This window comes from Microtus pennsylvanicus, chromosome 3 (assembly GCF_037038515.1).
Source record: "Microtus pennsylvanicus isolate mMicPen1 chromosome 3, mMicPen1.hap1, whole genome shotgun sequence".
In the NCBI taxonomy this organism is placed as follows: domain Eukaryota; kingdom Metazoa; phylum Chordata; class Mammalia; order Rodentia; family Cricetidae; genus Microtus; species Microtus pennsylvanicus.
In genome coordinates this window covers 20,560,907-20,583,297 of record NC_134581.1, presented here as the reverse complement: position 1 = coordinate 20,583,297, position 22,391 = coordinate 20,560,907, and the positions used below count along the sequence as shown (strand labels likewise).

The 22,391-nt window shown below is 50.3% G+C and overlaps 1 protein-coding gene across 2 annotated transcripts in view; it reads left to right on the top strand.

Moving 5' to 3' along the window:
• The window catches only part of Rab6b (RAB6B, member RAS oncogene family), a 59,705-nt gene that overhangs the window by 28,067 nt on the left and 9,247 nt on the right, over nucleotides 1-22,391 (top strand). For both annotated transcript variants that reach the window (XM_075964836.1, XM_075964837.1), the window contains exons 3-6: nucleotides 18,084-18,137; nucleotides 18,315-18,420; nucleotides 19,533-19,644; nucleotides 20,865-20,958. In XM_075964836.1, coding sequence (XP_075820951.1) covers nucleotides 18,084-18,137; nucleotides 18,315-18,420; nucleotides 19,533-19,644; nucleotides 20,865-20,958 — 366 coding nt within the window. The remainder of the gene's footprint in view (nucleotides 1-18,083; nucleotides 18,138-18,314; nucleotides 18,421-19,532; nucleotides 19,645-20,864; nucleotides 20,959-22,391) is intronic.

Sequence of the window (22,391 nt, the reverse complement as noted above, 5' to 3'; positions counted from 1 at the left end):
CCCAGACCGCACATGTAGAGGCTCTCGCCACTCTCTAGGTGACATCAAAATCCTGGGGAGCATAAACATATCTGTTTGGTTTCAGTGGTGGTGGGAGGGTTGTTGTACAATTAAATTTTCCTCATAATTCAAGTTTTTTGCCAAAGTTGTAAAACTTAGGCATTTCAAAATATTCTTATGTATTTTTAAAGTACCATTTTCCCCCTTTAGGATATAGACAGTTCTGCAGTTCATTTCTCTAGGTTGTGGGTCCTGTGGTTACTAGTGCCCAGACATGTTAGTAGGTAACACCTGAAAAGGGGAGCCTGGGTATTCAAGCAGAGCTGGGCTCTTCAGGCAGGGAACGGCTCTCAGCAAGACTTCCCCGGGCTTTGCTTCTCAGTGTGGGCCTTCAGCCTGCAGAAAAACACAGTGTGTTGGAAGAGGAATCCCTTTATCATCACATTTTCAAGGACAAGTATTTATAGATCCACTGGGGCAGCTCTTCCCAGATGTCACTCCCCACCGCTGGGTGTGGGACAGCACATCCGTCATGCTTGAGATTCTGTGTCTGCTTGTCAGTCTGTCTTTACCCTGGGCCAGTCATCCTTGTCTTAGATGCCCTCAGAGGGCAGCTTTTCTGTTTCCCTTGAGTTCCTTTTGCAGTGGGTATACCAGAATCCTCTGTGGGGAAGGATTGTCTGTGGGGAAGGAGACTCTGGGTGCTTCCGAGTGGTGCACATGGCGCTGTACAGGGCTCTAGGACGGCGATGTTGGCCCTGCTGTTGTGTCCTCTCCAAAACCAGGACTTGGTGTCACTTTGGTCCCGCTGTGGCCTGTCCTCCCAGTAAGGAGCAGAGGTGACAACCCTTAGGGCCTCCGTCCTCAAGCCTCACTCTGTGCTCCGTGTGTGCCCACATGTGAACGTGTGTGCCTGCACACATGCTCGTGTCTTACTTTTATTATTTGACCTTTTTTTCCTTTGGCTTTTTGAGATAGAGACTCATGTAGCTCCAGATGGCCTGAAATCCATTGGGTAGCTGAGGGTGACCTTGACCTGAGGATCTTTCTGCCTGCACCATATCTGGCTACCAGTTGATTTTAAAATAATAAACATCTTCCCGATTTCTGTTGTCATCGCACTGAAAAAAACAAACAAAAAACCCAGAATTTTAGCAGCAGTGGACAAGTCCCCTTTGAAATTTTGCTTCCTCTTCCCAGTGTTACCCTCACTGCCCCCGCCTGTCACTTAAGTAAGCCCCACTGCTCCCTGTGGGGCATTGCTGGCCTCAGCTCCTGTCACTTTCTCCTCTTTACTCTGAAAATTCTTGTGATGCCAGAAGCCTGGAGCAAACGTTTGTCCTTGGTGCAGAGACCCTGCCACCTCCATCAGCTCCTCATGACCCTCTGCCAGTAGCATGTTGTCCTTAAGGCTAGTTGGGCCCCCCCAAATGTAGGCCGGCTACTCTGCCCTCCTGGTTTTCACCTGGGTCTTGGGATCTTCTTGGAGCCATCTCCATACAAGGCCTTGCCGCAGATGCTGGCACAGTGGTAGCTGTTTGCCTCAGTTCATCGGTGCTCTCAGGCTGAGAGCCTCCCAGGTCCACTGTCATGGTGAGTCAGAGAGGTCAAAGGCTAGACATCGCTCTCTCCGTACATGGCAGAATTGTCTGGCTTGGTTTTTCTATAGCCTCAGGTAGGAGACTTTTCCAGAAGCCCTTTAGAGCAGTAGTTAGTCTGAGAGGCTGGGCTCCACTTCTACACACACACACACACACACAGGCACACACGTGCTACACACACACACACACAGGCACACACACGCTACACGCACAGGCACACACACGCTACACACACACACACACGCATCACACACAAGCACGCACACACACCATCTGTATTACTGGATTCTCTGGAGATGTTTTTCCTAGCAGAGCAGCAGGGGTGTATGGGAAGTGGACAAAGTCTCCACCGGCTCTAGGAGGTGACATTTACTTCCTCTCAGGTTGTCCCAGTGCACAGTGGCCATGCCAGTCACCCTCCCACCAGCATCCTGTCTGTCCAGCAGCCAGGACAGCGTGGCAGAGTCTAGACCCGCTTAGACGGTTCCTAGACAGTGCTCCCTCCCTCTCTTCTCCCCTTGTCTCCAGGCCCCAGACTCTCCACCCATCCCCTCACCCTGACAAAAGATGTCTGTGTGGTCCATGGTTTGTGGAAAAGCAGTAGAAGAAAGCAGTGAGGCTGGAGAGCTTGGCCTCCCTCAGCAGGGTATAGAGGACAGGACCCATCCTCAGGGACAGCAGCTCCACCTTGGTCTGCGGCTCAGCATGCATGAGGCTCGAGCATGGGGGGCTGGGGTCTTCTGTACCTCAGAAGGTTCTGTCTGCCTGTGAGCCCTTGGGGACCTTTGAGGAACACATCTTTTTCCTATATTTACCTGGCAGTTACACGCACACGCACACACACACACACACACACACACACACACACACTGTATCCTCTGCTGACTCTCACCACCTTGTCTAATTACCCCACACAAAGCAGTTCACTGTGCAAGTGCAAAACCACGCCTCGGCCTGAGAAGAATTGTGTCTGTGATGATTTCTTCATGCAAAATCCCAACTAAGAGGTTACCTTGAGTTCTGTGGTGGGAAAGACCTGTAATACCCGTGATAAGAAATGGTTCTGGGTGCCCCCACACACACCCAGGAAACCCTTGTAGGCCCTGGGAAAGTCAGCCGTGTGAAGAGGCCCTAGAGGAGGTGTGGACCTCTGGAAGCAACTGCTGGCTGACCTTGGAGAAGTAATGCATTGTGGGGCTCTCTTTTCTGTCTGCAGATGAGGCAGCTGTTGGGAGATGCCTGGGAGTTCAGGCCTTAGCGTTTTAAAAAACTGAAAAGTGATGGAGATGAACTTAAAGCTGGAGCCAGTGGAATTCACACCATGGTACAAGTTAGGAAACAACAGATCTAATGGGCTGCCTCTGGGAGAGGCCCCCTTGCTGAAGGGCTACTCTCAGAGGACACCCTGCTGCGACTGAAGGGGGAAGCTCTGGTCTTTCCTGCAGGCTGGGGCTCCTGAGGTGCCCTTGCCTACAGCTGATCCTCAAGCCACGCCAGGCTGTTCTGCCCTAAGGCTCCCCACACTGGCCTCTTGGGGCTGCCATAACAAATTACAGCAGACTGAGTAGCTTCAAACAATGGGAGTGTATTCTCTCATCACCTTCCTGGGGCCTGAGGGTGGAACAAATACAAGGGGCCACACCCCTTTCAGAGGCACTAGAGGAAGATGCCCTTGCCAGCTTCCAGCAGTCCCAGATGCTCTTTGTTGTGAGGCTACAAGGTTCTCATCTGGTCTCCCTCTTCACAGGATCTGAGGAGATGTGGCTGATAGATCAGTGTGGATTCACCTCTGGGCACTGGAGGTGGAGTCAGTACGCCCCTATCCTCTGGGGCAGGCTCCTAACCACCAGGGGGTCACCTGGTACCCCACAGCCTTGGGTTTTATCCCTGTTTCCTTTCTGTGTGCTCTTGCTATGGCCACAGAGATCTCTCTCTCTCTCTCTCTCTCTCTCTCTCTCTCTCTCTCTCTCTCTCTCTCTCTCTCTCTGACACAGTGTACTAACTGGTCTCTTATCTGACAAGCTATGCCTCCTCTTCTAGGTGAATATACACACACATGCATGCACGCACTCATGCATGCACACGCCCATGCAGCATCCACACTCACAACGCTGGATCCTGACACCTCAGCCTTTCTCGAATCCTTCTGCATATACTCCCTCCTCCCTCCACTGGGGCTGCCTCCTGCTCATCTCCCACTTGCTTCCCTCTTTTCTCCAGGAAGCCTTCCTGCCCATACAGCAGCCATCCATCGCTGGCTTGTCTGCACCACACACCCAAGGGACCCTGCCACTAACACACAACTTCTTCACAGGCTCAGCCGCTAATGCAGGTGGGGGAAGGGTTGAATGGGAAAGGACTTGGATGGCAGCCGTGATGTTTCTCATTTCTCATGATGTGTGAGCCCCATGTCCACTCAGGGACAAAGTAGCAAGCTGCTTTCTGAATTAGTATTCTCTCGAGGAACAGAACCTATAATTACGAATTGGATGGGCATTCTTCATACAGAGGAAAGTAACTATCCGAAGGGGACAGATTGTGACACTGAAAGGCTAGGTGCCTGCCCTGTGACCTTGGGACCCAGCATCGCCTCCTCTAGGGTACTCATGAATAGCCACGACTGGCCACGGTTGGCAGCGACCTGGCAGTGCATGTTTCCCAAAGGCTTTGGGATCCTCCCTACAAAGCACCCGCTTGCCGGGCTGAATCTTTAAGTTTACCAGGCTCATTTGCATGCTAATTTGCATGACTTTACCCAGATACTTTTCTCTGATGGTTGGTTGTGCAAAAGGAGAACAGCAGAGTCATTGTCAAGGGCTTGTCATGCCCAGCTGCTTCCTGTCATTTACGGATGCTTCTCTCCAGCCCTGGGCTCGGGCCTGGCCAAGACTAAAAGAAGACACACATCCTTGCCTTTTCATTCTCTTCCCCAGAAGAAATGCTGAAGTCAATTTATGCAAATTGCCATGCAGATTTCCTCTGTAGACTTTATTGCTGTATCTTGTCAGAATGTGGATGCAAAATTATGTTTCATAATAAATGCACGGAGCCAAGAAGATTTCAACAAGTGCCGTAGGGAACATCTTGCTCGGAGATGAGCTGCGCTGGTAGAAGTTCCATCTAGAGGAATGCACGGTAGCACGCCATCGTTTGAGCCCCTGTTGGTAGTGTTTAAAAACCACACGCAGAGGAAGATAAATGGTGGGGAGGAAGTCTGTGCTTGTTAATATTCCTTGCATGTGTAAAATAAAGCGGCGGCCATTTTTCACAGGCAGCGCTGCTTGCACTGGAATGCATTAGCATTGCCAGGTCCGGGGACCACGTACCACAATAGAGTACACTGCAGTCTCCTTCAGAGAGGACATCGTGCCACGCAGGCAGAGTAGGCACAGCCTTGCAAGGGGATCCTGGGGTTTCCAGGCTGGCAGGAGACTCTCCAAGCACATGCCTGTTGTCCGTGTGTCTTGGTGTCCCATCCCCCGTGGAGCAGCTGCCATCAGAAATCATTTGTTCCGTACCTCACAAGATCAAAGAACAGAACAGCTGCGTTGACCGTGACTCCTCGGCACAGTGGAAGATGGGTGTTGCCTCTTCTCAGACCTACCTTTCTGAAGCTCGGCCTTTGCTGAAGCCCCAGGAACACTAGACCATCCAGGTGTTGATAAGGATTAGGGGTACAAAGGTTCCTGAGGGTAGGGAGGTGTGGCAGATTAGGAAAACCCAGTTCCTGCTTCTCCTGGGCAGGACTTAGCAGAGCCTTTAATGAGACACTGGAGGCTGGGAAAGGAACCGTTTCCCCAGAGTACTGGCTCACTGCTCACCTTCACCCTGAGCAGGGACTCTCAGGGTCACGTCACCTAAGCAGACAGACACTGACAGTCTCCCGTCCCATGCTCCTTAGTGCTTTCAAATAATGCCACCATCTTAGGAACCGCAAAGGATTGTTCCATTGATCAGGCCAGATCCTCGTGACCTGATCATCTTTGGAAATAGCATTACACACACACACCTGGAGCTGTGCGTTATTTTCCTAGGCATTTCTCAATCTTTTTTTTTTTAATTTTTAAATGTCCTCCATAGGCATATATTTTGAATGCTTATCCCCCCAGCCTGTGCCACTATTTTGAGCGACTGCTCCGTGTTTAAAAGGTGGGGCTCTGTCTGGTAGAAATAAGTCACTGGGGTGGGCCTTTGGAGATTATATCCAAATCCTACTTCCTGTGGTGTTCTCTGCTTCCTGGCCTGCTGTGATGTGAACAGCTTTGCCCATGCTATGCTACTACCACGATATCCTGCCCTAGCATGCGGGACCAGGCCACCATGGACTGCAGTCTTGGAAACTGTAAGCCAGAAAAAAGTGGTCCCACTATTGAGTTCTTGTTTCTGTCAGGTGTTTTGGTCACAGTGATCCTAGAGTATGCACTACTCCAGTCAGCAGGGTTAACCATTACCCAGCCCACGAGGTCTTTATGCTCTCACGGAAAAGTCCACGTGCCTGCTGCAGAGAAGACACACGGCAGTTCTTGTCACCCTGCCGGCTCACTATGAGACTTTGGAAAAGTCACAGCTTGTCTCTGAAACCCTGGTTTGTCATCTGAAAAGTGAAGGTGTGTCCCCACATATGCAAGCCACTCCACTTGTTAAAGCCTTGCCTCAGCCACACAGCCTTCCTGTGTCTCTCAACATCCACCAAGTCAAGCATGTCCTCAGTAGCATCCATGTGTGTCCCTCCCTCTGGAGTCTGCTCTGTCCCCTTGCCTGTCTCCCAGACCTGCACAACAAATGTCTATGTGTCTTCCTGGCATCTGTCCCACCTGTCAACCAGAGTGACCTTTCTAGAGTGCTGGCTTCTAGGAAGTCCTTCCGAATTTCCACTTCATCCAGTTCTCTGGTTTCACCGTGTCATCTCCTTGTGTCCCCTATACCAGCCATTAATCTCCGCCATTTTTTGTTTTCTGAAGAAAACGTGTGGCCTCAAACTTCAGGGTAGTCTCTTCCACAACACTGTCCTGTCTCACCACATCCTGTGTCCTAGCCCTTCCAGAAGTCTCTCTCTTCCCGCTGACGTCATTGTTTCCTTTCTACCCGAGGGACTTCATTTTAACATAGACTCTTTGTTCGCATTTATTCAAAAACGCTTTTGGTTTATCTGCACATTGGGAGAACTTTTCGCTGGATTTAAAACTCCAGCTCTAGTTGCTATCCATTGTCATGGTCATCGCTGTCACCATGCCTTCCCTTGGTTATCACATGCCATTTCCCTCTGCTTCTCTCAAGATTTTATCTTTTGTTTGTTATTCATTGATTTGACACTGATTTTTTTTATGTACGTGAGTACTCCCCCCCTCTCTCTCTACCTCTCCCTCCCCCCCTCTCTCTGTGTGTGTATGTGTGTGTGTGTATGTGTATGGAGAGGTGCATGCCGTGGCACATGTGTGGCCATCAGAGGACAACTTTGTGGAGTTAGTTTTCTTTCTTCTACCATGTGGGTTCTCAGGATTAAACTGAGGTGGTCAGGTTTGCTGGCAGACCTCTTGCTGGCCCAGATCTGTGTTTCTGTTAGGAAAGTAATTTTCTTCTTTTTTTTTGTATTAGAATGACTTTATTTTTTGTTTTTGGTTTTTCAAATCAGGGTTTCTCCATAGCTTTAGAGGCTGTCCTGGTACTAGCTCTTTTATTTATTTATTTATTTATTCATTCATTCATTCATTCATTCATTCATTTATTAAAGATTTCTGTCTCCTCCCTGCCACCGCCTCCCATTTCCCTCCCCCTCCCCCAATCAACTCCCCCTCTCTCATCACCCTGTAGAGCAGTCAGGGTTCCCTGCCCTGTGGGGTGTCCAAGGACCTCCCACCCCCTTCCGGGTCTAGTAAGGTGAACATCCAAACAGCCTAGGCTCCCACAAAGCCAGTACGTGCAGTAGGATCAAAACCCAGTGCCATTGTTCTTGACTTCTCAGTAGTCCTCATTGTTCATGAGTCATGTTCCTCATGTTCAGCGAGTCCAGTTTTATCCCGCTTTTTCAGACCCAGGCCAGACATCCCCATTGTCTCAGTGTGTGGGTGCACTCCTCGCGGTCCTGAGTTCCTTGCTCGTGCTCTCTCTCCTTCTGCTCCTGATTTGGACCTTGGGGTTTCAGTCCGGTGCTCCAATGTGGGTCTCTGTCTCTGTCTCCTTTCATCGCCTGATGAAGGTTAATATCCAGGAGGATGACTATATGTTTTTCTTTGGGTTCACCTTCTTATTTAGCTTCTCTAGGATCACGAATTATAGGCTCAATGTCCTTTATTTATGGCTAGAAACCAATTATGAGTGAGTACATCCCATGTTCATCTTTTTGGGTCTGGGTTACCTCACTCAGGATAGTGTTTTCTATTTCCGTCCATTTGCATGCAAAATTCAAGAAGTCATTGTTTTTTACTGCTGAGTAGTAATCTAACACGTATATATTCCATACTTTCTTCATCCATTCTTCCATTGAAGGGCATCTAGGTTGTTTCCAGGTTTTGGCTATTACAAACAATGCTACTATGAACATAGTTGAGCATATACTTTTGTTGTATGATTGGGCATCTCTTGGGTATATTCCCAAGAGTGGTATTGCTGGGTCCAGGGGTAGCTTGATCCTGAATTTCCTGAGAAACCGCCACACTGCTTTCCAAAGTGGTTGCACAAGTTTGCATTCCCACCAGCAATGGATGAGTGTACCCCTTACTCCACAACCTCTCCAGCAAAGGCTATCATTGGTGTTTTTGATTTTAGCCATTCTGACAGGTGTAAGATGGTATCTTAAAGTTGTTTTGATTTGCATTTCCCTGATCGCTAAGGAGGTTGAGCATGACCTTAAGTGTCTTTTGGTCATTTGAACTTCTTCTGTTGAGAATTCTCTGTTCAGCTCAGTGCCCCATTTTATAGTTGGGTTGATTAGCCTTTTACGGTCTAGTTTCTTGAGTTCTTTATATATTTTGGAGATCAGACCCTTGTCAGTTGCGGGGTTGGTGAAGATCTTCTCCCAGTCAGTGGGTTGCCTTTTTGTCTTAGTGACAATGTCCTTTGCTTTACAGAAGCTTCTCAGTCTCAGGAGGTCCCACTTATTCAATGATGCCCTTAATGTCTGTGCTGCTGGGGTTATACGTAGGAAGTGGTCTCCTGTGCCCAAGGAAAGTAATTTTCTTTCTGCGTTTGGGCATAATAGTATTGACCATTTTAAAATATTTCCTCCTACTTTCAGCATCTAAATTAACTCAGGAGAGATCTTCATTGATTTATTTTTCTCGGGTCTGGCTCTCATTTTCCTCACCCCTCTTGTCTGTTCATGTGGGATTCTGTCCTGCACATTGTGCTTGTGACTGTGGATTCCGCTTGCAATTTTGAGCAGAGCTGTTTCTTTGGCACTTGTGTGGACCCTGATTCCCAGCTCTGTCCCGTGCTGGGTAGCAACTGTACATTCTGTTCCAATTTTTGTTTATTTTGTTTTGTTGCCAGCCTTGGGTAGGTTCCTTGGGGTCTTCTTGCCTCATCCAGTGTTGGACAGCATTTATATGCAGACACCAGAGTCCCTTCTCTGTGGCTGTCTCATGTCTAGGCTTTTCCATACTTCTTACCAACTGTGGTAGCTTTGCTTGTCCTCTGACTCTGGGTTTCTGCACAAATCTGAGCCATCCCTTGGCTGCAGCTGGGGATGCCATTGGGTGAGAAGTCATAAAGCAATAGGAAACTCACCCAGCTCTTCCCCCGTTAAGTGAGTGCTGACTCATTCTAGCTTCTACCTGTGCTTTTTGGTGCCTTCACTCACCTGGTAATTCCAATTGATTCGCAGTTAATGATAGTAATCAAAGGGTTAGACGAACTCACGTAAGAAGAGAACCAGAACTCCCCTTCCTCCCTCTGAGATGTTCTCCCTGAACCTCCCATCCTCCACTGTTCCCCATCCTCTGCCTGATGAGAAGGTGACATGTACTAAAGGCTTATGGCGTCCGTGAGACACCAGCCAAGCAGGGCCTGCTGCTCTGGACCCTCCAGCCCTCCTGTGCTGGCTCTTCCCATCGACTGTGAGTGACCGTTCTGTGCATCATCTTCTCCACAGAGTCAGTCTCTTCAGGGGCAGGGGCCAGGGACTTTTATAGCACACAGTAGGCACTTAAGAGCCAAGTGGCCAGACTTAATTATTTACACCATCTGCCACACACACAGAGATGCTGCCCAGAGGAAACATGGCCACCTTCTCTGGAAATCTGGCCTTCTTTGGGGGAGACAGACTCCAGCTGGCTGCGGTGTGGGGCCTGCTGCTGCGGCTTGTGTCTAGGAAATAGATGGTGCCCAGGAGCTAGAAATGTTCTGGTCATGGAGACCCAGCCAAGTCTGTCTTCCAAACCCTTTCCCTTCTGTCCTTTGAGGGTTCGTTTTATTTATTTCTACTAAAATGCAAATGAGCTCCCTCTTAAGTGGGCTCTGCTGAGCTGCTATGGCTAATTATTACCCCTTTCTGACAGTAGGGAGCCAGATAGGCCGTGATGCCAGGGAACCAGTGACAGCTTCAGAAACGGGACTTCTAGAAGCAGAAGGAGTACAGTTCACTCACCTGTAGCAGACTTCAATGTCAGGGAGACCTGGGTTTGGATCCCCTGCTACCCAGACTGTGTGACCTTGGTTCTGAGTGAGCCTGGTCCCTGAGCATAACACCTCGTCCACTAGCGTTGTCCTGTCTTCCTCGAGCCTTGTTATCAACCTGTGGCCCTTGGAGAACACGGCCTCCTCAGACCCGGATCACAGCACAGAGCGGTTCTGTGCACGCTTCACTGAGCAAAAGAATATTCTGAGAACTCCTTGTAGTTCTGATTCCCAGACTGACATCCAGAGCTTGCGCTTGCATCTGCCTGAGTGGGATCAGAAATCTCGGTGTCAGTAAAGCTCCCAGGGTAATTCTGAGGCACGTGATCAGCAGGCTGCAGGCTGAGAGTCACCACATCTTTTGACCGGTGGCTGAGATGAGCCAGTCAGAACCTGTCCTGTTCGGTAGTAGAGAAAGTACTGAGTGGGTTCTGGGCTGGCCTGAGAGTTCAGAATGTGGCTTGCAGAGGAGAAGCATCTCGGATTCTGAAGAAATACTGACCGTGGAAGAGCAGGGGAGGAACAGCATCAGAAAGAGACACACAGAGTGACGTGGGAGGGGCCTGCAGGCTGACTCGGTGGGTGGGCAAAGGTGCCCACTGCCAAAGCCTGATGACCAGACACACATGGTGGAAAGAGACAACCAGCTCCTGCAGATTGCCCTCTGACCTTCACACAAGAGCTGTGGCATGAATGGATGCACAAATATATACAAAATAAAAATAAATGCAAATTAGCATGGTATTTCAAACAGCATTACCCCATGGTATAAAGTCAAGCTGGGGAAGGGGTATACGAGGCCTTGAAAAGCCAGTGGCGGGTCCCGAACAGTCAACCACACGTTTAGACTGTTTCCTGGGAGCAGCAGGGAGGAATGGAGTCGATTTTTACTTTGCATACTTTTTGTATTTTAAGATTTATTTATCTCTGTTTCATGAGTGTGGGTGTTTTGCCTGCATGTATGAAAGGGTACCGTATATGTGCATTGTTGGTGGAGGCCAGAAGAGGGCGTTAGATCCCCTGGAACAGAACTATAGAGCATTGTGAGCTACCATGTGTGTTCTAGGAAGTGACCCTGGGTCCTCTGCAAGAGCAGCCTCTCCGAGACACTCCTAGTTTTAAACTCAGGAAAATAACCTAGCCTGCTGCATAAGGATTTCTTACAAGTGTTGAGGACAGGGAGGTTCAGTCTGAACCAGGGAGTGGTGGGTGGGGGTGGAAAGGGGAATGGAGATGTGGGCAGGTGGAAGTATAAGAGACAGCGCTACGTGGTAGCTGGCCTCGGCCTCGATTGTCTCTGCCTTTCCCCACCTCGGTCTCGTTTAGAATGTCCTCAGATTTGTTGAAATCCATCTGCACGTCTATTTTTTCCTCTCTTTTTAAGCATACCATTTGTATCATCTGGGAGTCTATGCCTGTTGAGGTTTTTTTTTTCCTCTTTGATTATGATTCAAATTCCTTCTCTGCATGGCTGCTCTCTTTTACTGAGCGGATAGGATGACTTAGATGCAAGGTTCGCGCGGTCTCCTTACTTCCCTAGAGACCGTAATCCTCCGTTACACCCCAGTTTGTGAACACTCTGAAGTGCTTGCAAGTTGTTACTTCTTGAATTTATAGAATAGCCTGATATGATCTGCTCGGCTAGTAACTAAAGTAAAACTTTGACCTATGCATTGACGCGAAATGATGGCCCAGTTACAGCCGGAAGTGATGCCTGTGCTTTGTCCCCGACATGTGCAACCACAACTTCTCATGGTTGTCTGTGCAGTAGCAGTGGCCTGGTTGGGTGGAGAATTATATTTATTTTCTTATGTTTTTGCCACCAAATTGCCTGACGGGAATAATTTACAGAAAGACTTATTTGGCCTCATGGTTTCAGAAGAAATCAGTCCTTCACGGACAGGGAAGGCTTGCAGAATTACAGCAGTGAGAGCCTGTGGTGAGTGTGAGCATGTGAGTGTGAGCGTGTAGTGAGTGTGAGCGTGTGGTGAGTGTGAGCATGTGAGTGTGAGCCTGTGGTGAGTGTGAGCATGTGGTGAGTGAGCATGTGGTGAGTGTGAGCGTATGGTGAGTGTGAGCGTGTGGTGAGTGTGAGCATGTGGTGAGTGAGCATGTGGTGAGTGTGAGCGTGTGGTGAGTGTGAGCATGTGGTAAGTGAGCGTTTGGTGAGTGCGAGCATGTGGTGAGTGCGAGCATGTGAATGTGAGCATGTGGTGAGTGTGAGCATGTGGTGAGTGAGCATGTGGTGAGTGAGCGTGTGGTGAGTGCGAGCATGTGAGTGTGAGCGTGTGGTGAGTGCAAGCATGTGAGTGTGAGCGTATGGTGAGTGTGAGCATGTGGTGAGTGTGAGCATGTGGTGAGTGTGAGCCTGTGGTGAGTGCAAGCATGTGAGTGTGAGCGTATGGTGAGTGTGAGCGTGTGGTGAGTGTGAGCATGTGGTGAGTGTGAGCATGTGGTGAGTGTGAGCCTGTGGTGAGTGCAAGCATGTGAGTGTGAGCGTATGGTGAGTGTGAGAGTATGGTGAGTGCAAGCATGTGAGTGTGTGTGAGCATATGGTGAGTGTGAGCATGTGCGAGTGTGAGCGTGCAGTGAGTGTGAACATGTGAATAAGCATGTGGTGAGTAAGCATGTGGTGAGTGAGCATGTGGTGAGTGTGAGCCTGTGGTGAGTGCAAGCATGTGAGTGAGCGTGTGGTGAGTGTGAACATGTGGCAGAGGCTCTCACATCACAGCGGACCATGAAGCAGACAGAGCAAGACTAGAACCAAGATAAATTGGTGTACATGCCAGACACCACCTTACATATCCTGTTTCCATCTGCCAGGTCCTACTTCCCAAAGGTTCCAAACCCTCCCCAAATAGTACCACCATCTGGGGAACAAACACTCAATACCTAAGCCTGTGAGAGACTCTTGAGATTTGAACTAAAACATTCTATCCTGGTTGCCAAAGGTCCGTGGCCATCTTGTAATACAGAGGTGTATTTATTCCAGTTTCCAGAGGCCTCATAGTCTCAACGCTGATCAGAAGCCTAAGTCTAAAGTCTCTACTGAGGCTCCAAATAGTCTTTTAGCTGTGACCTGTAAAGTAAGAAGGATGTATTCAAGATTGAACCAAAGCAGGACCAAAACATTAAATCTTGTAACTCCATGCCCAGAACCTGGGGTGCATTGTTTGGTCTTACAGCGTTCCTTAGATGATGGAGGAAGGTCATTGGTTAAGTAATAAAGAAACTGCTTGGCCTCATAGGTTAAAAGATAGGTGGGAGGAGTAAACAGAACAGAATGCTGGGAGGAAGAGGAAGTGAGGTAGATGCCTCAGACAGATGCCATAGCTCAGCTCTACGGGGCACACGCGATGAAGCTCAGACCCAGGATGGACGTAGACTAGAATCTTCCCGGTAAGCGCACTTTGGGGTGCTACACACATTATTAGAAATGGGCTAGTCCAGGTGCAAGAGTTAGCTGAGAAGAGGCTAGATATAATGGGCCAAGCAGTGTTTAAAAGAATACAATTTGTGTGTTGTTATTTCGGGGCATAAGCTAGCCAGGCGACCAGGAGCTGGGGAGGCAGGAACACAGCCCACAGCTCCCCACAACACTTAGAAACCTAGGTGCAAGTCTTCATGACCCCAAAACTCGAGACGGGTGGTGGTGGTGCACACGTTTAATCCCAGCACTCTGGAAGCAGAGGCAGGAGAATCTCTGTGAGTTCAAGGCCAGCCTGGTCTACAGAGCCCATTCCAGGACAGCTAGGGCTGTTACACTGAGAAACCCCATTTTTTTTAAAAAAAGACCCCCAAACTCTTGCGTTCTGCACACTTGAAAATAGCACCCGGTGGATAATTGCGAAGTCCACTGCTAGCTAAGACCCCTTAGATCGTGACTGCATCACCCCGAGTACTGGAGTAACTGAAATTGGAGCCAAGGAAACTAATTCCCTAGGCGGGCCTTTTCCATAAGAACATCCTGGTAACTCTGAAGCATTTCAGGATTGTCTTCAGTTTTATGCTCAGGAACCTTCAAACAGTGGGGACTCATTCTCGGGTCACCTGCTTTGCTGTCCCAGTGTCAGATACGCGGCTTCTGAATGAATCTGATGACTTTAACATCAGCGGCCTGTCTTGCCCGCACTTCCCTTATCCACAGCTTTAAACATCTTCACCTTCCTTTCAGGACCAAATCCCAATTTTAGAAATTCTTCTCTGCATTTTGTTGCCGATTCTCACTGTAAATCTAGCTAAAAATAGCTCGCCAGAACCATACCATAGGTTGAGTGCTAACTTGTCTTGCATTTTCTCCATTACCTTTGATATCCGCCTCTCTCGAATTTTCAGGACATAGGTAGAATGCAAACAAATTCTTTGTCAGACACAAGTGGCTCTGTAGACCAGTTCCCAGTCGAGTCTTTGTCCCTACCTGAGACCACGTGAGTTCCATCTTTGCTGTCCACGTTGCCAGCATTTCTCATCCTCCAAGTTCTCACCAGAATGATGACTTCACAGCTTCAAACTCTTCCAGATCCCTCACACAGACCAGTTTCAAAGGCTGATAACCCGCCTGGTGGCATTAGTGACAGCAATGACCACTTGATTGGAGCCAGCTCTGCTCTCGCTGCCTTCGCACTGTTCTGAGAGAAGCACCTTGAAAGGAAGAAAGATTTGTCCTGGCTCCTGGATTTCCAAAGGACTTCTGTCTATTTTAGCAGTAGCGGCATGCAGTACAGGCACCTGATGTCACTGAGGTTTCAATATGCAAGAGGGTCGGGCTGTGTTGAGGCTGAACAGAGATACAGTATGCGGTTCCTTTAGCGAGCGTGATGATGGAAGCCACTGGGCCGTGCATGGCTGCGGCTTGATCCAGTGACGTAACTCCTTGTCATAGTATCTGATGACTCTTTGCTCTGTAACAGTGAGGGGCCCTGTGTGTACACAAGGAGGAAAAGGCTTGTCACCGTCACAGTTGTTATCAGTAACATCCCTGTCACCGTCCAGGTGCTGGCCTTTGAGGATATGATTTCCATGGTCCTTCACCCTGTTGATTAAGGTTCGTTACACTGCGTTGACAGAGTAGCTTGGAAAAAGCTATAGAAGCTGGGGACTTTCTTTCACGACAAGAATAGGTGTGTGCAGGCGAGCGGGGCCAAGGGAACTGCACGGTCGGGATGGGCTCTGCTGAGAGTCCTCCTGCCCTGTCTTCCTCAGCCTGGTGAGCCGCTGTCACTCACTCCACCACCTGCATTCCAAGCAGTGGGTACGGGGGCAGCTTAGGGCGCACTGACCCACAAAGAACTCTCATTCCAGATTCATCACCACCCTGTAGCCATGGGAAACATGGCCTTCGACGTGGGGAGGGGGGGCAGCAGCCAGCTCATCACGTGTCTCGAATTCTGTATTAAGGGAAAGCTGGCAGACCCTGCCTCTGATCCTGAGCCCAGGCATCTGGTTTTGGTTCAGGGGTCACTAAAGAAGGAATGCGGTACCCCGTGAGGATCTTGCACATAGAGAAGTTGAAATCTGGCACATTCCTCGAGGTTCTGAGTAGACATGGAGTTGTCAGTCCCCTCATTGATGAGTGAAAAGGCCGTGGCTGCTGTCTGCAAGTGCTCATTGGTTCTAGGTTTGCCGCCATGACTGTGCTGGGCGGGACACTTCATAGCCAGGCTAGCAATGGCAAGATTTCCACACAGCTTTTCCCCACCTCTGTACTGACTGGCAAAGTCAAGAGGCATGCCCTCCGGCTTCCCCAGGCTTGTCTTGTCATCCCTGCAGTCCGATTGGACTGAGTTGTGTCTATGCTGTGAGTGTAGCTCTTAAGTTGTGAGTTGCACATTCATCCTAGAATGAGATGGCACAGTACTGTGACCAAATGCCTGGGAACCAGCAGCTTAAGGAAGGAAGGACTTATTTTGGTCTCAGTTTGAGAAGGGCTCGAAATCTTCATGGCAAAGATGGAGTGGCAGAAGCATGAGGCTACTGGTCAGTCTGTATCCGTAGTCTGGAAGGAGAGAGAGTATTATTGGTCCTGGTTTTCTTTTTGTTACTATGATAAAACACCAGCCAGAACTGGCTTGGTGGTGAAGGGTTTATTTGTTTTGTTCTTCTCCATCATGATCCTTCATTAGGGAAGTCAGGCAGGAATTCAAGTAGGAACCTGGAAACAGGAGCTGATACAGAACTGGGGAGTAACACTGCTTACTGGCTTGCTCCTCATTGCTTGCTCAACTTCCCTTTTTGTAGCACCTAGGACCACATGCCTGGGGTGGCCCCATCCCCAATGGGTTGAGCCTTCCCACATCAGCCATTAATCAAGAAAATGTCCACACTGACACATCCAGAGGCAGGACTAACCTGGTGGAGCCAACTGAGAGTCCCTCTTCCCAGGTGACTCTAGTTTGTATCAAGTTGACAAAACAAAACAAACCCTAACCAACCCAGAGAAGGAAAAGGAGGGAGAGGGCAGGAAAGTGGCCTGCCTACCTTGCTTTCTGTTTCTCCTTTTCATTCAGAGTGGGACCCCAGCCCAAGGGTGGCGCTCACATTCAGGGCAGGCCTTCCTGCTCAGGTAAACTTCTCTTGGAAATGCCTTCCCAGACAGCCCAAGGTGTGTCTCCTAGGTGACTCTAAATCAGTCACGTTGACAGAGATCTCCGTATTTACACCGAAGCCTCCCATTGGTGTCTTTTGTATTCACTGCAGGTTTTCACACAGTGAAACCTTTTCTTTCAAAGATTTAAAAAAATAAAAAAAATCAAGACTCACCATGTAGCTCAGGTTGGCTTCACACTTCCGTTCTTCCTTCCTCTACCTCGAAAGTGCTGAGATGACAGACATGGCCCATCATATGCGGCTATCTCAAGGATTTTTTTTCTTCTAAATTCATAGCTATTAACTGTTTACTGTAAAAAATATGAACACATGTAATAGAGAAAGCAATAATTGCCCAAGATTCAGATACCAATTCAGATACCAATATCTGCATTGCCCAATTCAGATACCAGTACACAACATACTCTCTTCGTCTCAGTGTCTGAGAAGATAGGAAACAGTCTGTCTACTTTGTTTAATCAAGTTGGGATCTCAGCACACACAATGCTTTATACTGAGCCTTTTCACTGGGTGGAGATTCCTCCAAAGCCGTATGTATTTTACGAGGTGACTCCTGGCACAGGGTGAAGCATGCTGCTGACACCTTGCCCTGGCTGCCTGGCTATCTGAGGCTTCGTTACTACTTAATGGTGTTGGCTTCATGTCACATTGACAGTATCTTCGTTCCTGCTTGTAGGCACAGGGCCAGAGAGGTGGGGTTGCCCACCAGGACAGAAGAGCCACCGGAGTGTCACAGGGTGGGTGAGGGGCAACCCTTGACTTGGCAGCGCGAGGAGCAGAGAGATCATTGGGCTTTCTAATAAGACATTATTGTGGATTGTCCACAGTACCTCCACCCGAGGCGGGGCACACTGCTCTCTGTTCCCATGCAGTGGCAAGTTCTGCTACCCCCACCCCACCCCCACCCTGCAGACCCTCCCAAGAGCAATGATGAGCCCAAGTTCAAGGGAGAGGCTGAGGGAACTAGGGGGCTGTTGGAGAGCAGTAGGGAGCTCTCCTTGGTGGACTGTTCCTGAGGAGCTCTATTCAATGCCCCCTGCTCTCTTAGCCATTCCGGAAGCATTTTTCTCTTCTCTGAAAACAATCCCATTCTCACAGATAGTTTGCTCAGGCTCCCTCCTCGGAGAAGGATGTCAGTGGCCACTGGAGGGACTTAGCTTTGGTACCCCTTCTGCCGTCTGTGCCATTTCTGGGGTCCCAGGGCTTTTGACTCCGTTGTGTGAGTCCTTGTCATTTTGACCTCCCTGTGCTGTTCTTTAACAGGCAACCATCGGGATTGACTTCTTGTCAAAAACCATGTACTTGGAAGACCGTACGGTGAGTTCCTGATCTCTACCTGGGAAAACAGAGGGGAAATTGTCTGGTTTATCCCCTAGAGCCCTCAGTTGGGCCCTCTTGGAAGTCTCTGCCAAGATCAGAATGGGATCTGGGCCTCCAACCCCTCTACCAGGAGGGCTCCGCTGCCTCACTAATGCCTCTGCCTTGACCCTGTAGGTTAGACTGCAGCTCTGGGACACAGCCGGACAAGAGCGGTTCCGCAGCCTGATCCCCAGCTACATCCGGGACTCCACAGTGGCTGTGGTGGTGTACGACATCACTAGTGAGTAGGGGTCTGTGTTGGGATGAGGGAGCTCTTGGGGTCCAGTGTGACCCTGATCAGACCTGTGTTATGTGACTGTGTATACAGGGATGTGCTCAGTGTGGGGGTAGTGTGTTATCTTGGACCACTAGTGGGTTCACTGTCCTTCAGACTCCTGTGACAGACATGGCTGAGCAAGACAGGGTCCTGCGTGTTGGGGAGGCAGATGCTCACAAGGCTAACCTTCTGCGCCCTCTATGGCTCTGGCTGACATGTGTTCCGGCTTTCCCCAGGGATTCCTGGAGGCAGCCCTGCTTGCACACATGGATCCTGAGAGGGCTTCACGGGCTCAGTGGGGGCCCAGAGGTTATGTCAGGCCTTATGCATAGCCCAGCTACCCAAGACCATCTAGAGGAACACAGGCTTCAGTCATAGAGGACCCTGTAAGGACCCTGAAATCACAAGGGATAGGGGTACGCCTGACTCACGGCTCCAGCCTGCCACCTCAGGTCTGCCTTTCCCCTCTGTCCTCCTGACCACATGCTCTTTGTACACCCTAGCGAGATGGGAGCGATATCCCAAAGGACCTGTGTCACCCGCTATGGAGAGCAGCCACCTCCCTCCCTCTAGGTGCTGAGCTTGAGTGTAACTCCATGACTCTCTGAGGGAGATGTCGCTGCCCATAGATGCCTGGTCCTGAATTCATGTGCCGCAGGGTTGTGGGTTCTCTTCCCAAGCCAGCATGGCCTTCCTCAGACTCCCCCGAGCATCCCTTTGGTGGGACAGCATTTCCTAGGGGCTGCTGTGTCCTCCCTTCAGTGGTCTGCAGCTTGGCCAGGCCCAGTGCCTTCCTTTCCGCCTTCCTCCGTGATCCCCACATCAGCTCTGATGCCTGTGTGACCTCTAGAGTCACTGTCCTGTGTAGAGATTGTGACAGCCTAGCTTTCCAGGTATGGTAGCTTCTCTCCCTGGGATGGCTGAGCTGTGCTGAGGACCCTCTAGGATCCCAGGGCAGACCTCACTTCCCTGATTAGCCCCGGCCTAATTGGTGTGTGGAGATTGGATTGGTGTCTTGGTACATGCTTGCCCCCGGGGCCCCTCCTTCTCACTCTGTCCCCACTTTCTGCCTCCAGATCTCAACTCCTTCCAGCAGACTTCTAAGTGGATTGATGATGTCAGGACAGAGAGGGGCAGTGATGTAATCATCATGCTCGTGGGCAACAAGACGGACCTGGCTGACAAGAGGTAGGCATGCGCCAGAGAGAGCATGGAAGCCTGGCAGGACCACGCTTCCTCACCGTTCTGTGGCTGTCCTGCCCTGGAGGTCTGAGAACAGCAAGGCAGGGCTCTATACGCAGGAACACTGACAGCCCTGTTAGACCCCACACACGGCGGCAGGCGTCTCATTTCAAAGTTCCATCTTCCTCAATGCAGCAAAGACAGTCCAGGGACCTGTCTGCACAGATGCTCCCATTATGGTCCCAAGATAGCCTCTGAAAGAGTGGCTCCCTGGGCTGGAGCGCCTGCCCTGTGAAAGCCCTGCATTAACATGTGGGGTACGAAGCCCAGGTCTTCAGGTATGGGTCTGTGGGATGTCAGCAGGACACAGACTTGTCCCTAGTCTGTGCGTCCTGGTTTGTCCTGTGTCCGGGCATGGAGTGTTATTGGAGGAGGCTTCTCTGCAGCTACCCTCCAGTGTCCCGCTCACTAAGGTGTCCTTTCCATGTGTGTCCACTCTCAGAACTCCATGCTGACTTGGACAGATAAGGCCGTGTGTCATGGTTTCTAATAAAGCCCGCGGGCTTCTTACAGGATCTCTGCCATTTAAGAAACAATCTGAGTTAAAGAGGAGAGCCCTGCGCAGAGGGGAGGGAAGTGGGCTCCTCTGCAGAGCAGCGTGGGTGTGGGGGGGGGTATTTTTAATTTGGGTTTGTACATTAGGAAAAGGCTGATTCTCTTTGGAAAGGCCCCGTGGCTTGTGTGCAGGAGCTCCAGGTCTGATGGCTGCCGAGAAAGGCAGTGGGGTTGTGGCTCAGTTGTAGAACACTTGCCTTCTATGCATGGAGCCCTGGGGTCGGTCCCCAGCACTCATAAAACCAGGCTTGATGAAATATACCTGCGGTCCCTGTTCTAGGGCAGTGGGCACAGGGCAATCAGAAGGTCAGTGTCATCTTGGCTACATCATGAATTCAAGGCCAGCATTACCTTCCTTCAAAGATGGGGGTAGCCTTGCTCCCTGGTCAGAAGACATGGAAAGGGGATGGCATCCTCTGTGTTCAAGTACCGCCTTCCTACTAGACAGACAATGGCTGGCATTCTGGCAGGGAGTCTGTCTTCAGGGCCCACTAAGGGGCCTGGCAGGCTCCTTCTGCCCTCCCATAGTCCTTCATCTTAGGCTGCCTCCTTCACTTCTGCCGGGATTGCCCCTCTGCCAGCTGATCCTTCCATCTCCCCTTCACTTCCAGGCAGATAACCATCGAGGAAGGGGAGCAGCGGGCCAAAGAACTGAGCGTTATGTTCATCGAGACCAGCGCGAAGACCGGCTACAACGTGAAGCAGGTGAGGGCACGGCCGGCAATGTCCCTGACTCCCCCAGGTCTAGAAGCCCTCACCTGGGACCATCCTTTCCTCCGGTTGGCTAGTGACTAGGTTGGGGGCATCCAGCCAGCACATACGCCTGCTTCTCTTGGGGCTGACATTGACTTCCGGGGCTGGTGATGTGGAGGGAGCCATCAGCTTGGGGGCCACGCAGACACCCTCAGTCACTAGTCTCCACAGCTGTGATCGGGTTGGGCCCCGGTAGCAGCCTACGTGGATGAGTGTCCTTGGACTCCCACCTGGCTGAGAAAGCTGTGGTTCCTAGCATCTCACTTCACTTCAAGAGAGAACACAGGGTATTTAGTCTGATTAATGCATTAGGTTTATGTCCTGTATGTGGCAAGTACTCGGGGCCATGAATGGAAACTGAGAAATGGAGCAGAGAGGATCCCGGGGCAGCTGGGGATCATAGGAGGGGGAAGAGGTGGAGCTGGGGCTGGAGCAGTCTTGTGCAGCTGGGATCCACAGAACCCAAGTTGTCCATGAGCAGAGCTTATCTGCTCAGGTTGCCTGGGCTTAAGAAAATCCCACCTGCGTTGTGACTACTCCCTCGTCTGTAGCCTGATCCTCAGTGATCCAGCCAGGCTCAACATCAGCAGTGAGTGCAGGGACTGTCACCAGCAGAAGCCACAGGTGTCTTCACGGTGTGACAGGCATCCTGCACTTTGCTTGTGGACCTCAGCATCCCACTAGCTAATCCTGCTGTCTGATGTGTCCATAAGGAGACACAAATGTCGCCTTGGCATGGATTTATGATCCTTAAGTATTTGAGAAGCTTCATCAGAACCAAACGGTATCCTTTACCATCTCCATAACTGACTTTACATATGAAAAGGGAGTCCACGGGCTTTAGCAGATTGTGGAAGGGGTCCATGGCTCAAGCAAGGTGAGAAGCCCTCTTTCGGGGCACAAGGAGGGCAAGGTGGCAAGGAGGAAGGGCATCACAGGTAGGGCTGGTGGGAGCAGAGGCCTGGCAGTAGGGTGCCTGCAGCATACGAGGGCACTCCTGATTAAGGAGCATGGCTTGCTATTATCTACTGTGACCCTAGATTTCCCAAGAACACCAGGCAAAACTGGGCACCAGTTGGCCTTTGGGAGATAGTGATGGTTCACCCCACGTTGATAGTGCTGGTGGCCTCAGAGAATAAGAATGACAGGGAGCTAGAAGGAGAGGGTGGGAGGGGCTCTTACGGCCACATTAGAGAGACCCCACAGCGTCTGGAACCCAGTGCCCAATTGGAGGTCCTTCAGCAGCTCCATTCATCCCAGCCCCTTCCTGTATGAGTATCAGAGATGAGCCTGAGGCCCTTCCCTCGGGGGCACCTCAACAAGGAGGAGGAGAGGAAGCAGGAGCGCTGCTCTTTGGGTCCAGTGATGTCATGAGAAATGGAAGT